The sequence below is a fragment of the Camelina sativa genome, chromosome 3, assembly GCF_030686135.1.
Source record: "Camelina sativa cultivar CO46 ecotype springtype chromosome 3, ASM3068613v1".
NCBI classification, from domain to species: Eukaryota; Viridiplantae; Streptophyta; class Magnoliopsida; order Brassicales; family Brassicaceae; genus Camelina; species Camelina sativa.
Genome location: NC_141882.1, coordinates 14,534,736 through 14,549,777, shown reverse-complemented (window position 1 = coordinate 14,549,777; position 15,042 = coordinate 14,534,736). Strand labels below are relative to the sequence as shown.

Below are 15,042 nucleotides of genomic sequence, written 5' to 3'. Positions count from 1 at the left end.
GTTCTATAAACTGAACTGTTATTTGCTCTGCTATTTAACTTCTCTACATTACAGGCTTTTCTTTTTTTTATCTCCCACACAAATTACAAACAAGCAAAGACCGTCCTTTTCGCCATGTGAAAATCCGCGGTAAACAACCGATAAAGAAAGAAAGAGAGAAAGAAATAAGAAAAGAAGAAACTGCGGATGGATTTATCGACGCGTTCGTTCTATTTGGCATCTCTTTGTTTGTTTTTTTAGGCTTTAGCAGCTTCAGCACGAGCAGTTGCTTTGTTGGCAATGAGCTGCTCGTAAAGATCTCTGATCTTCAATCCAACAATGGTTTGGAATAGACCAGTCCCATTGTTGCTACCAGGGAAATCAGCATGCTTGAGCATTTGTTGAGTGACTTCACCATAGAATTTGGTAGACAGGTTGCTCAGATGACTTTCCACGTAAATCAGCTCGTCCAGTCTATCGAATTGCCCATCCATCTCCAAAACTGATACCTGAGAGAATGAAAACGAGAGACCAAAGCTAAGAAACAACACCATATGCAAATAGTCTAGTTGGTAACTCATGAAATGAAATATAAAATATGAACAACATAACCTATGGTTATAGAATGAGCACTGAATTACTATGTGAATCTCCATGCATTTATATAATATTTATGCGGAAACACGGTGTACTTTTAGTTACTCCGCAAGATTAGGGACAATAACATGCATTTTCATTGATTTCTCACAATATATACGTCATTATGCAATGTATACCTCATGGTCAAAGTAAGAATCAGGTTCGTAGTTGAACTTGATGCCAGGGTACGAGCAGGTGAGTTTGCGGCCGCAAGGGATCCAAGAGATGGTTGAACCTTCATCGAATAGGTAAACCGGGCTAAAGTATTTCACACCTTCCTTCATTATCAATCTCACTCTCAACACTTTCCCTTCATTGTCATCTGGAATGAGCTGTGTAGGAAGCACTTCGATGACCGCATCCGCGTACTGCTTTTGCGGGTCTGTTTAAGCCATTGGTAATATGTTAAACCGATCAAGAAGAAAATGACATGGGACTACACCAAGAAAATAGAGTGTTACCGATGAATGCATCGAAGTCGGGCTTTCGTGCTTCGATACTGGCTTTGATGCTCTCCAAACTGTGACCTCTTTCAGCCATGTCCCTCTGTGATCATCAAGATTCGGTTTATATGATAAATCAAAATTGTTCGAATAGAGATGGTAGAAACGTAGATGAATGATTCAAAGAAACGAACCTGAATCTTCCAAGCGAATTTGACTTCGTTGCTAATGTCTAAGTAGATACTGAAGTCAAGTAAGTCTCTTACTCTCTCATCAAACCTTCACAAGTAGAGATAAATATTATTATTAAAATTTATAAAACATTACAACTACCCAAAACTATATACTTAATTATTCGAATTAAACGGTGTCACGCTACATGCATAGGTTCGAAGATCCATCTTTTAATATTCTGATATTGATTCGTAAATAAAACCTAAGTCCAAGATTCTCAATCATCCAAATTCCGACAAGATAAGAGACTTCCAAACTCGAAAATATGAGTTTGTCTGAGAGACAAAACAGAGTATGTGTGTGGGCTTACATTGGGTGAAGACCTTCGATGACAAGAATCTTAGGAGGCTGGATAAGCTCAGGCGCGTCAAGAAGTCCAGTGACATGGTTGTATATCGGTTTCTCGACGGCGACACCACTCTTAAGAGCCTTGACTTGCTCATACATGAGATCAAAGTCATTGGCGCGTGGGTCCAGAGCGGTGACCTTTTGCTCTTTGCGACCGTACCTGTCCAAGGAATGGTAATCGTCAAGACAGATCACGGTGGTGGTGTCGCTGATGAGTGTGTTGGAGTCAGGGTTCCCGCCTTTCGGTGGCTTGGCGGCACCACCGAAGACGCTGGTGAGCCTCCGCATAAAGGTACTCTTGCCGCAGCCAGAGTCGGCAGCGAGCCCGATCACGATGGTTTCTTGTGAGCAAGTGATGAGAGTGTTGAATCTACGGTTGGTTTGGGGTTGACGACGGTAGAGGAAGACTTGTTTGGAGGAGGAAGAAGAGGTTAAGAAATGAGTTGAATTGAGGGCTTGTGTTGAGTAGATGGTTGAGACAGCCATTGTTGTTTGTTTTGGTTTTGGTTCCTCTTCTTCTCCGCCCTAAGCTCTCTCTCTTTTTGTTTTAGTGTTTTGTGAGCTCAGGTTGAGTGATGAGGATTTAGGATAGAATGAAAGAAATGTGGGTAACGATTTTTGATTTTATGGGTTTTTGTGTGGTGATGTAAAGATGTGGTTTTTCATAAATAATGGAAATATATATATATATATATTTTTTCTTATTATGATGGGGAAAGAGAGAAATGAGAGGAGGACAATGGGTCTATAGGAAAAACAGATGTCAATTTGCAAAGAAGAAAATGAGTTTTGTTTTGGTTGTGTGATGAGTGGCTCATGTGTTTGGTCTCTTGAGGTAAAAAATACTTTGTAATGTTGTTTAGTCTCTCTATGTTTAAGATAATTGTTGATAAGATAAGAGGATAATGAAACATTTCTAGCCAATAGAAACCAAGCAACATATTTTAATTACTATATGAAGTGGTAAAATATAAGGTTAAGAAGATGATTGGGGAAATTTGAGTTTGGGGGAGAGGAGTGGTGGAGTTGCCGATGAAGTGATAAAACTAACAGGGCATGGAGGGAGACGCTTGCTTGGTGGTTGTTTGATTATCTTTTTTTTGGGGGGGGGGGGGGTTTGGATATTTGAATTGACACGTGGGAGATTCTAATTGGAGTGATGGGGATTAGGTGTTTAAGGTCTGAAGATGAAGGAGAGTGTATTATGTGGGTCACATTGACACGTCGTCGTATATCCCCTTTAGGCTTCGAATCTTTATGGTCTTTGAACCCCTTACCTTTTCTTGCATTTATTTTTTTATTTTCTTCGCGACCAAGCCTTATTGCGTTACCTTAACAATGGTCAATGGACTTCAAGCCTTGAGCAACCAAATTAGTTAAGACACTAAACTTTTATTCACCGTACGGCTATTATATTACACGTAGCAAAATTGCATTTATTACAAGAGATGACTTCGGGATTGTAAAATCATGGTTTATACTTTATAGACCGCGTTGCATCGGCACTTGTTGCATATTCTTGGACAGAAAGTGAATGTAGTCATACGTTTCAATTTCAACCGTGAAAAAATATTGAGGGTCATATGCTAACGATAAATTGACTATGGACATTTATTACACCACAACTAATTAGTTTTAGGGTGTTGGTTAATTTTACGAAATTGAATCCCTTTTGGTGTTTGCAAATGAGAAAACGTTAATGGTCATTTCTCGAATAATAATACTGACACCAGATTCTAAAACTAAAATTCAGACCCAAATGAGTCGCTAGTAATAATTCATGGCTATGATTTCTGTCTTAATACTTTTCGTCGAAAAAATCCCAAACGTTCAGAGACGATACTGTTACTAAAGGTATTACAGACCAGAGAAGAACAGAGTAAAAAAAAAACCTAAAGAAATGGCCCAACAACCACTCTCTCATGCTTTTACTATAGTTACTAAAAATATACCTCAATCAACACAACGCATCCAATGGTAAATGGTAATTACATTCATACGAGATACACATATTTCAAACCTTTTTTATCGCAAGGGAAAAATTACCATCCTCCTCTTTTCTCTCTTCCTTTTCACTTGTTTCCCCTAAAGTAGAGGTAAATTTTCTGCAAATATAAAATGGGAACCAGATCAGTTCATATGTTTACCGTTTCAATCAACGTCAACAATTTTTGAAGAAACCATGAAAAGTATGATAAGAGGCTTACCTGAAGAACCCATAGACTCAGAAGTGACTCCAAGCAGAATAGACCGAAGCCAATAAAGTAGAAGATCTGCGATCATTCATTAGGGTCAGACACATTGAAATATATTGTAGGCTTCGTGAATATAAAATGAATGTCTAGCTCATACCCCGGCTAATAAACTGTCTGACATGACATCAATTGCTGCAAGCACACCCCTGTTGATCAAAAAGAGAATGGCAACAATGTCAATCTCAAGGCAACAAAACATTGATACAATATAGAGTATTAATTTAACAAGGTTGTCAGGTTTCACTGTCAAAATATTTGTACAGAGGTGAAATACAGCTAATTCTCACTTAAACTGGTTATCATATCGTTCTTAAGTTGCAAGTCAATATTAATAAACCTATCAAAACAATTTAGAACTATCCAAGTGAAGCTACCGAACTACATATGAAGTACCAGAAAATCATAGGCTATGGTTGAATGGCTTACGTTAATGACTTTCCATGAAAAAAGATCGGAGGGGCAATGGCGGCAACGATACAGAAGCCAATGTGAATCTGAAAAGAGCCAAGGTCAATCATGTGGAAATTGGGAAGTCTATCTGCTCATAGGTAAGATATAAATTAAATCTGACAATTTTTCTTATAAACTCACCAAGTAGGTGAAGAAAAACCAACCAAACTTCAAAGCGCTGTCAGTCCTACAAGGTCATAAGAAGCATTTCAATTACATGACCTGTCTTGTTAAAGTAGTATCAATGCACAGTGACAAACTGAAATACGAATGTAATAAAACCACTGGAAGAGAACAGTTAATAGGAGTGTTACCTCATGGCTCGGTAGAGAGGCCTGTACCATAGTACATAAGAAAGTGGACATCCGATCAAGGCATATATCGTGGCAAGGAAAAAGATTTTGACACCTATCATTATTATATCAAAATCAGTATTAGTTCAACCAAAACCGATCAGAACTTCATAAAAACAATTACGTAATATATTATGATATAGTGTAGGCTCACCTCCGCCTTTAATCCAACAGACCATCGTTGCAATGACATTGAATACCAGACACAGAACTATACCTGAAATTTTAAAACTCGATCAGTCAAATACAAGCCCATCAATTCAACACATTAGATACGTGTCATAAAAAAAATACAGACGAACTATATTAGACTGACCTAACCAACTAGCAAAAGCCAGATACTGTAGCTTTTGAGCATGAACTGGTATCTCGTTAGCAATGTCATGGTGCATGATTGGGAAAAACGGTGGCCAGTTTTTATCATCTATCTGCACACCAGCTGCAAAACCAATTTAATACTATGGTTAGTTATCATCCACCAAGACATTTATTTACCAAGATATATCGTTCGGAAACAAGTCAAACTAATGAATAATATTGTCATCAAGTTATATCATCTGCTTACATTTAGCAATAGCTTCCTCTCTTCGCTTGATATCCTGAGTGAACATTATACAAAAGAACATCAATCAGCAAAAGTTTAAGAACCACGGTGAAGATATGTTTGACGAATTCATGACAATGTCTAGTGGTACAAACCATTTCTTTCTTCCTAAGCTCTGATTCCCAGTCAGCAAGCTTTCTCTGTTTCTGTGAAGAGTCCTGCATCAGTCAAACACCCATATAAGATGAATCCAAGTGAGATAAAGGTTCAGTGGATAAATTAATGTCATTACATTCATATTATCCAATGGAATATCAACAGTAGCATCCATGCTTTGGCCAAATTCAACTGGCCTAGATGCAGCAGGAACCCTTCCACCACCTTTCTGCAATATTAATAAAAAAATTACAAATCAGTACACTATCAAATGTGAAGTACCAAATAACACAAAGAATCAATTAACATAAGAGTTTGATTCTCCAAACACTAAACGAACGAGTCACACAAGCATCACTGATTTGTAAAAACCACACGAACCAAATAACTCGCTAACACTACTAACTTCTGGAAAATATTAAACCTAGTTCCAGATCCAATAAATATAGGCTAGTATCCCGAAGAAACATTGAGAGATCCATAACCTAAACACTGTAATTGAAAAAGAAATGAGCCTTCCGTAATCAAACTGACATTAAACAGTCCTCAGTCTCTGCTAGATCCCATATGCACAAACTAAATAAAAACACGAGATAAACGAGAGATCTAGATACCTATATCGTCGCGAACGCAAAAAAAAATCCCAAAATCGAAACAAAAAAAAAAAATAGAAAACGAAGATTTAGGGGGGGGGGGGGGGGGAGAAGAAGAAGGAGAAAGAGAGAGAGAAGTAGGCATTTACCGAAAAAGGATTGACGATTTCTTCTTCTTCCTCATCGAAAGGGTTGGGATCGTGGTGGCGATTCATGGTTAGTTACAGATCCTCTCTAGATTTACGAAACTGATAGATTTGTTCCCGATAAGATCGCCGAGATCCGGCGAGGAGTTAAGAAAGAGAGAGAGATGAAGAAAAAAAAAAGATGAGCACCGACTGTGAAGCGAACTGATATGGATCGACCGCTTTTTTTTCTTTCTCTTTTCTCTCTCAATACGAAACGCGGGATTTGGAACTATTGGTACTTAACGAAACTACCCCTAAGAAGTCTATGGGCCGTTTTGGTTGTTTGGTCCATTTTTAGGTAAGCCCAACTTATTGTTTATCATACCATTGTCTTTTGTTTCTTTTTTTCTTTTCAGATGTCAAATTTATTGTTCAATGAGTAAAATAGTTATTTTGCAAAACGGCCAAGAACAAAACCAAAAATTAAGAAATTGAAGATTATGCAGAAAGTGTTAGTTTTTACAGTGGGCAGGATGAAACGTTAGTAGATGCAGTGTTGGTGTCGGTCGATGCAGGTGAGTCTGCATCAGTCGGTTCAGGCTTCTGTCGGTCGATGCAACCCGAGTTGGTGTCGGTCGATGCATTGGTTGGTGTCGGTCGATACAATTGTCCTGGTTTTTTTGCTGATTGTTGTTTGTTGGTTAGAGTTATCTTATATGCTTGTGTGAAATACTCAAGCATCTCATATGTGTTGTGGTGCAGGTAAAGGCAAAGTGTGATCGTTGAATCAAGACGATGAAGAGTAGAAATTTAGGATGTTCTAGTGGCTCGTTGTTGTGGTCTGGCTTCTGTTAGGTTGCTAGAGTTGAATCATTAAAATGTTGTTAGGTTGCTGGATATTTGGTTAATCAATTTACCGGTATCTGTTGGTTATTTACATTATTTAGTTTGACTGTGGTTAGTTGCCTAATGGGTATGAGACCACTAATTAAATGATATTACATATAAAAAAATGGATCGGGTCGTGTTAAATATTAAGCAATATCTTATTATAAAAAGTTGGGTTTTCAAAGTCAGTCATTAACAAAATTTTGACATGTGTCAAATTATTAATCTAAGATTTTGACATATGTAAAAGTTAATATTTATCTGGAAGAAATTGATTTCAACAAAAATAAAATATTTTGTTTTTAAAAAGATTAATAAAGTAAAAAGATAATTGTCAAAAATTACAGAATTTACAATTTATAAGAAAAATACAAGTTTTTAAAAATAATGATAAAGATATTATATATATATATATATATATATTTCATAAAATTAGAAATTATAATATTATTTACTTAATTTTAGTTATTAATTCTACAAAAAAATATGGAAAAAGGATTAAGGAAAATATATAGTTAATTTTTAATTCTAAATTTTATAAATACTCACTTCTATATAACCATCGATCGTCTCATATTTAAATAATTTACAAATATACTGCTTTCAACTTTATTTAATTGGAAATCTTTTTTAATGGGAAGGTAGATTTTTCTTATTTTTTAATCCAAAATTTTCTCATACTTTCTTCTTTTTCAGTTGGGAATAGCTAAGATCAATATGTTGACAAAAAAAAAAGAAGATTAATATATGCTTCTTCTTTTCCTAATACTGTATTTTAAAATTTATTGTAGTATTTTTAGATTGCTTTATTTAATTTATATTTTCACCTTTGAATTATTTGGAATTCATATATTACCATGCTTATAATTTTATATTGTTTCTTTAATTATTCCAAATCAATTTTTGTTCTAATTTCTCAACTTTGATTGGTTGGTCATAAACCTTTTTTTTCTACAAACATAATTGTTACCATTATTCATTCAATCCCAAAGGAAGATAACGAGTAGAAAGCTCATCAACCTAATGAATGGATAAAATAGGCTAATCAAACACAAGAATTCAACAAACATAGATAGATAGATTGAAAAAGATAAATCGTTGTTGATAGATCCACAACGGCTCAAAGACTCTGACGCCGTGGTTTGCGGAAAGGTTTAAAAGAATTAATATGGCCACATACGTCACTAAAATGCACTTTTTCCGGTCAAGGGTCCTTAGAGAACTTCATGATGGGTGACCTTCCTGGAATTGATTGTCGGAACTGTGCGAGTGAGGACAAAACACAGGAAAATATCATTTGTTGATTTGTAAGGTTGGTAAACAAGTTTTTAAAGCCTTCCATATGTAACAAACCAGCCATCGAATATGGGTGAGTCCACGAGCCGAGAATATATGTAAGCCCCAATTTAGGAAGGTGGGCCCATTGACTGAGAGTGGATATGGGCACACTAAGAAAGGTGGCGGTGGAGACGTTACAGAGACAGAGGCTACATCATGGTGTGTCAAAGACACTTTCACGAATACATTTGGAAATTTAACATTAGTGACTATCAAAAGATTTTGTAACGTTAGAAAAAGGTTTTTAGTTTCATTGATTGTCGGAGCAAGCCATTTTGAGATAGCTAAGAGACGTGAACATTTTCTCTCCACACATGAGGAGGACAGAGCCGAGGTTCTCTCTATGTTGGAGAAGGTTGGACACAAGGTTATCTACCCAACAGAAGAAGTTGAAGGAGGTTGGACGCAAGGTTATCTCCCCAAAGGAGGTAGGAGGAGCCAAGGTTCTCTCCATGGTGGAGTAGGTTGGACGCAAGGTTCTCTCCATAATGAATGAGGGCGGAGCCGAGGTTTTTTCCATGGCGGTCATACATTATTGTGATGATACATCATTGATTAGTATATTATGTAATATATAAACACATTAAGCCCAATTATTTTACTTTCACTTTGACATAGTTACTATCACTAATACATTGGGAAATTTAACATTAGTTACTATCAAAAGATTTTGTGACGTTAGAAAAAGCTTTTTTCTTTGATTGGTTCTTGGAGCAAGCCATTTTGAGATAGTAAAAAGACGTGAACATGTTCTCTCTCTACATAAGAGGAGTGTAGAGCCGAGGTTCTTTCTATGGTGGAGAATGTTGGACACAAGGTTATCTCCTCAAAGGAGGAAGGTGGAGGAGGTTGGACGTAAGGTTATATCCCCAAAGGAGGAAAGTGGAGCCAAAGTTCTCTCCATCGTAAAAGAGGTTGGACGCAAGGTTCTCTATATAAGGGATGAGGGCGAAGCCGAGGTTTTCTCCATGGTGGTCATACATTATTGTGATGATACATCATTGATTAGTATACTATGTAATATATTTTTTCTTCAAAATGTTTTTGGAGCCAACAATTTTAGTAATTAAAAAACTATGCAAACGTAAAAGTAAAATAGTTGGCTTAATGTGTTTATACAGACATTTTCTAGGTGGTGATAAAGTATATATTTGTAACATAGAGTATATTTAGGTGTAAACAAATACACTTTTAATAGTAACATAAATAAATTTTTTGTAAATGGATATAAATCAGTATATTATAAGAAAAATAAAATTATAAATAACATATAATAAATTTTAATATATTTTTTGTTAAATTTAATTTAATTTGTAAAACTTTAAACCCGCACATCGGACGGATCCCCATCTAGTTGTTTATAAACTCTCGTATCATCATCCCAGACAAGAAAATCGTTGTTTACAATGAAGCTTGATAATTTCACTGTGTTTGGAAAATTGAGTATGTTGAATTCTCGACTAAAAATATTAGCGAATAGTATTGATTATGGAAATATTGTACATTAAAATATTTGACAATAGTAAATTAATTGATTGCCTGTGATTATAATCCGAATGAATCAATTAATTTTTATAGGTATTTTGTTTTATATGCACTAAAAGTCGATAATTTGAGAGATAATTATAAGTAAATGAAAATAATTTATTTATGGCATGGCGTAGTCATCTTTGTAATAACTTTTATGATTACTAAAAAAATTATGTTTTAGTAAGACTATTAAAAATCAATTTTTATAAGTCTACCAACCACATGTCATTCTTTATTAAAATTATTTTCTATAAGAATACAAAAACAATTTGTAGTCATCTTTGTAATAATTTTTATGTTCAATTATTCTTTTTAAAAATATATAAGTAAAGTCATTCTTATGATCAGAACAATTTGCTTTGGGTTTTTCTGTAAATATTATTATTCATAAGTTAATTTTTCGTATATTTTCCTACAATATTCCTTACAGAATAATATTATTCGTAAGTTAGATGTTCCTAAGCAAATTGTTCATAAGAATATTTTTATTCATAAATGCAATTATTTTTTCGGTCAAAAGTCGTAAGAAAACTATAAAAAGGTAATAATGTTTGAAGTAGTTTTTCTGTAAAGAATATTATTGATATCTATATAGGAAAATCTAGCTTATGGATAATATTCTTTACTGAAAAACCCATAGCAAACTGTTCTTATAAGAATGATTTTACTTATATATTTTTAAAAGAATAATTTGACATAGAAAATTATTACAAAGATGACTACAAATTGCTTTTAGTAGTCTTATAAAAAATAATTTAAATAAAGGATGACATGTGGTTGGTAGTCTTACAAAAATATATTTTAATAGTCTTATAAAAAAATATTCTTATGAATAAAATTCTTTAGAGAGTACTTGAGTTGGGTTTACTGTCACCTTGTTTCGTGGGCTCCATGTCCACTCTCAGCTCATAGGTCCACCTTACTTAATGGGTCTCACATACATTTCTGGCCCATAGGCCCATCTATATCCGGGTCAGTTTGCTACGTCCAGAAAGATTTAGAATTTGTTTATCGTCTTACAAATCATTATATGATATTTCCCTATGTTTTGTCATCACTCGCATATTTTCGACAATCACTTCCGGGAAGATCACCCATCATGAAACTACTCCAGTTCAAGCACTCTTAAATTTGTAGTTCTCTTAAGATCTTTGACCAAAAAGATAATTGCACTTTGGTAACATCGGTGGCTAAATCAATTATTTTAAACTATTCTGAAAACTGGGGTGTCACAGTTCACTTCCACTAAGAGATCGCAACGTCCTCGTACACCAATACTGTTACCTCCGACGGTGTGAGTCTACTCGTTTCCACACTCGCCTAAGTTCAGCTCTGTTATCACTTGTAATGCCCCGACCGTCACCTTACTTAATATGCCCCACGTTCACTTCCGCTCCATGGGCCCACCTTGCTTAGTGGACCCCATGTTCACTTCTTCCCTTAGACCCACCCATATCCGACAGCCAGTTTGCTATGTCTGGAAGACTATAAAGAGTTTTTTTAACGTCCCTATAAATCACTATATGATTTTTCTTTTTGTTTTGTCCTCATTGTCCCTGTTTCGACAAGCACTTTTCATAATGTCACCCATCCTGAAACTAGTTCAGCTTAAACACACTTAATTCTGGAATTTTTTTCAAGACCATTGACCGTAATGATAAACGCACTTTGGTTACAAAGATTACCAAATTAATCATTTTTAACCTCTGCACAAACGGAGATGTTACAATATAAAATATTGTGTATAGTATAGAAGATTATTTTATTGGTAAGCTTGATCATTCTTAATAAACATAATTTGTAAATAAATAAAATTTGTACGTCAGGTTTATTGCGGGATTACCGTTCCTCAGAAAAGAAATATGATTTCGTCAATTTGTTTCGAAATTACTCGGACGAGGCGACGCCAAACATCGCGATATCATTGGAAATTTTGCTTTTAGGGAACTGAGAAGTAGAGTTCTACGAAAATGTGTTCCGCCAAACATTCATGAGAAACGGGAGGATATGTTTTATGGGCGCACACCCTTACCAGCTTGACCCCAAGATAAGAGTAAGGACGGTGAAAATGGTTATTCAAAGAATTCGTATTTGTTTGCTTTTTATATCTTTTAATCTTTTCGAGAATTGTAAATTAGCAGAGATAATGTTAATTATATATCTGTTTATGGCACATACAGTATATACAAAAGTACGAAAACTAGCATGAATGAAAAATTAGAATATGAAAATAATAATAATAAAGCGAGAGTGTGTATTGCTCTCTAATACCGTAGCCCCTAAATATAACGATTGAGTTACATATTTTGGATACTGATGTGTTTGGATACCTTTAGAGTTTATACTAAAAAACTATAAGAGTAGAAAAACGATTGAAGTCATTCATCTTTAGAAATTTCTGTTTTTAAACATGAAATGATGAAGAGATGCATTGAAGATTCAGATGTTATTTTTAGATTATTAAATTTATAGTGTATTACAACATTGTATAATGTTAACATATTATAATAAAACACTTAATATTAGTTGTGGACGTACGTAATTGCGTTTTAGTTAATACTACCTCCTCGTTCAGTTATTTCAAGATTTCATCCGTTGAATTAGAAGGAGTGTCGAATGATCTATGTGCAGCTTAAGTTTTATTCATCAGGATGAGTGAATAAAATACCATTAATGAGATGTGAATGATTTCTTGAAGATTGTGGCTGAGCTAGGTAGTTTGGAGAGTTTTGTAGCAGAGGAAGTTCAAGCAGTTCTATTCTTGAATGGTCTGCCTCGTAGCTACACTCAGCTGAAACATTGTAACGCTCCAACCGCCATCTCTCATTAGATTCCATGTCCACTTCCAGTCGATGGGCCCACCTTTCTTCATGGGCCTCACGTCCTCTCACTAGGCCCGTGAACCTATCCATATCCGACAGTCGGTTTTCTACGTCTGAGAGATTTTTAAAGACTTGTTGCCATCCCTACAAATCACCACATGATCTTTTCCTGTATTTTGTCCTCACTCTCACAGTTTCGACAATCACTTCTCGGAAGGTCACCCATCATGAGACTACTCCACCATCAGCAAATGTAACAGTGGAGTTCTCTCAAGACACTTGATCGAAAAGATAAATACATTTTGGTGACATAGGTGGCCAAATCAATTATTTTAAACTTCTCTGTATGTCACTAAAACCGGGGTATCCATGGGAATAAGACATTGTCACTACAGAATATGGTCTTCTCTCAAGGTCTTTAGAGAAAAATGAGAAGGAAAAAGAAAAAAAATAAAAAGGAAAGGTTGACATAGGATGTAATTTGACATAAGAAAAATATATGTATAGCAGAAAGTGAATGTGTGAGTGAATACTTTATGAGTGATTCTGACTATGAGGGAAATCAAGATAACAGAAGTTCAAAGTCATGAGTAATTTTGACAGTTGGAGATAATGTCATTAGTTGGAAATCAAGTTTACAAAAGGTTGTCTCATTGTCTTCAACCGACGCCGAGTATATGGCTTTGACTGATGCTGCTAAGGTTACGGGGTCTCATGAATGAAGTTGGGTTTAAGGAAGAATCAATAAGCATCTATAGTGACTCGCAAAGTGCGATTACTTTGGCCAAGAATGCAGTTCATCAGAGAGAACTAAGCATATCAACATAAAGTATCATTTCATTCGAGATTTAATAAGTGATGGAGTGATATGTTTTTTTTTTTTTCTGATATTGAGATATTGTGTTTCTTGAGTTTGCTGGTTAATAAATTTCGTATTTTTTTTTAGCTGGGAAACTTTGTTGAGAATTATAATATCATTAAAGATTTAGAAATGGTTATGGTAAATTTTAATACGTAAACATATACCCAATTTAAGCTATTTGAACCATAACTGTAGCATGCCATCCATGAACATAACTCAACATAGTCACTTGAGTACATTATAGTTATAACACATCTAAGTCATCCTGGTATCGTTCATAAACCTTTTTTTCTTCCAAAAAGCCATTGTCATTTTGCCAAAGTCCGTAGATTCATGTAAGAGAGAACCAGAACTACAACTGATAACGCCCAACAATTGGATTTTATTGCCGATTTGATGAATTTTATTTGTGTTTTGTGTATGATATTTGAGCAAGAATGGAGTGTGTCGTATTCTGACATTGAGCAGAGCTTGTCATGTGAGTTAAGGTGGAGACTTTTTTCATAAATGAGTGATGAGGGAGTAGAGTGTTTGTCTATAAGTATGGTTGGGAGAGTGATACTAAGATTTTTGTGTCTCCTAGTAGGTCTCAATTAACCTTATGCGTTGTAATACTTAAGGTGTCAATCCAGTTGGGAAAGTTTACTATCACTCAAGATGCAATCAAGAAGTCACAAGTTAAGCCAATTCAAAGAGTGTTTTTATGTAACAATCCTAGAATGATCAAAATGCAAAACGGAAATGAGTCACAGAACTAGAAACGAGAATGCATGACAAGAAGCGAAAATGAATAAAAACATAAATAAGTCTAAGCATGAACTAAAAAGCAGGAAACGAAACAATTCCAGGAATGTAATAAAAATCAGAAAGAAAGAAGTCCTAAGGATGGGAGTAATTGACGTCGGTGGAGTATCCTAGTCTACAGAGTGTTTAACATGCCACAAGCAATCTATCCGTAGACAATGAACATCACTTCTTAGCTAATCCAATCTCTTGACAAAAGCTACTCAAACTCAACCACTTCCAAACCTAGCTCTCGCTAGAGAAACATGATCAAGCATGGCATGAAAAAACAAGTTCATTCACATCAACAAACATCCTAGACAACTAATCTCTTAGGCTAGGAACGTAAGTCTCTGGCACTAGTTGGTTAGACATTTCATCAAACACCTTTTGGTGTGGAAATGTCTCAAACCTAGTCCCAATTGATCATAGAAAAACTAGTATTTCTTACTCTAGTCCAGAAGGGAATCATACAATCAACGCTTAAACACTCTACATCCTAAGATCCTCCACCTAATCTATCCCATCCTCAAGAACTAACGCACTACTCAGATCCGAAAATCTTCATCAACAATACAAACTCAGAAAACATTGAAACAAGCATTCTTAGATAAGTAATAATGTGAAGAACAACTTTGTAGAAGGAATCAAATCAAAATACTGAATAAGTTCAAAGATCTCAGGATACAAAATCAGA

General features: G+C 35.2%; 2 protein-coding genes across 2 annotated transcripts; both read right to left on the bottom strand.

Moving 5' to 3' along the window:
- Position 1: 1 nt before the first annotated feature.
- LOC104777237 (phosphoribulokinase, chloroplastic-like) lies at positions 2-2,734 on the bottom strand. The gene is made up of 5 exons (XM_010501448.3): positions 1,606-2,734; positions 1,256-1,340; positions 1,080-1,164; positions 756-1,000; positions 2-488 (listed from the first exon to the last, which is right to left on the bottom strand). Exons 1-5 carry the CDS (start codon positions 2,127-2,129, stop codon positions 237-239), a joined length of 1,191 nt encoding a protein of 396 aa, XP_010499750.1. The 5' UTR covers positions 2,130-2,734; the 3' UTR covers positions 2-236.
- A 699-nt stretch (positions 2,735-3,433) lies between these two features.
- On the bottom strand, positions 3,434-7,082 carry LOC104777236 (secretory carrier-associated membrane protein 4). Its single transcript, XM_010501447.3, has 12 exons — positions 6,144-7,082; positions 5,538-5,630; positions 5,401-5,463; positions 5,267-5,300; positions 5,018-5,140; positions 4,856-4,918; positions 4,663-4,756; positions 4,490-4,535; positions 4,325-4,392; positions 3,996-4,044; positions 3,851-3,916; positions 3,434-3,748 (listed from the first exon to the last, which is right to left on the bottom strand). The coding sequence occupies exons 1-12, from the start codon at positions 6,207-6,209 to the stop codon at positions 3,716-3,718; spliced, it is 798 nt and encodes a 265-aa protein (XP_010499749.1). The 5' UTR covers positions 6,210-7,082; the 3' UTR covers positions 3,434-3,715.
- Between the last annotated feature and the right edge of the window lie 7,960 nt (positions 7,083-15,042).

Coding starts and splice junctions, on each gene's coding strand:
- LOC104777237 (XM_010501448.3), bottom strand. CDS start 2,129: ATGGCTGTCTCAACCATCTACTCAACACAAGCCCTCAATTCAACTCAT. Junction 1,165..1,255: donor AATTCGCTTGGAAGATTCAG/GTTCGTTTCTTT, acceptor TGATGATCACAG/AGGGACATGGCTGAAAGAGG. Junction 1,001..1,079: donor CGACTTCGATGCATTCATCG/GTAACACTCTAT, acceptor TGGCTTAAACAG/ACCCGCAAAAGCAGTACGCG.
- LOC104777236 (XM_010501447.3), bottom strand. CDS start 6,209: ATGAATCGCCACCACGATCCCAACCCTTTCGATGAGGAAGAAGAAGAA. Junction 5,464..5,537: donor TTCCATTGGATAATATGAAT/GTAATGACATTA, acceptor TGACTGATGCAG/GACTCTTCACAGAAACAGAG. Junction 4,536..4,662: donor CCTCTCTACCGAGCCATGAG/GTAACACTCCTA, acceptor ATGACCTTGTAG/GACTGACAGCGCTTTGAAGT.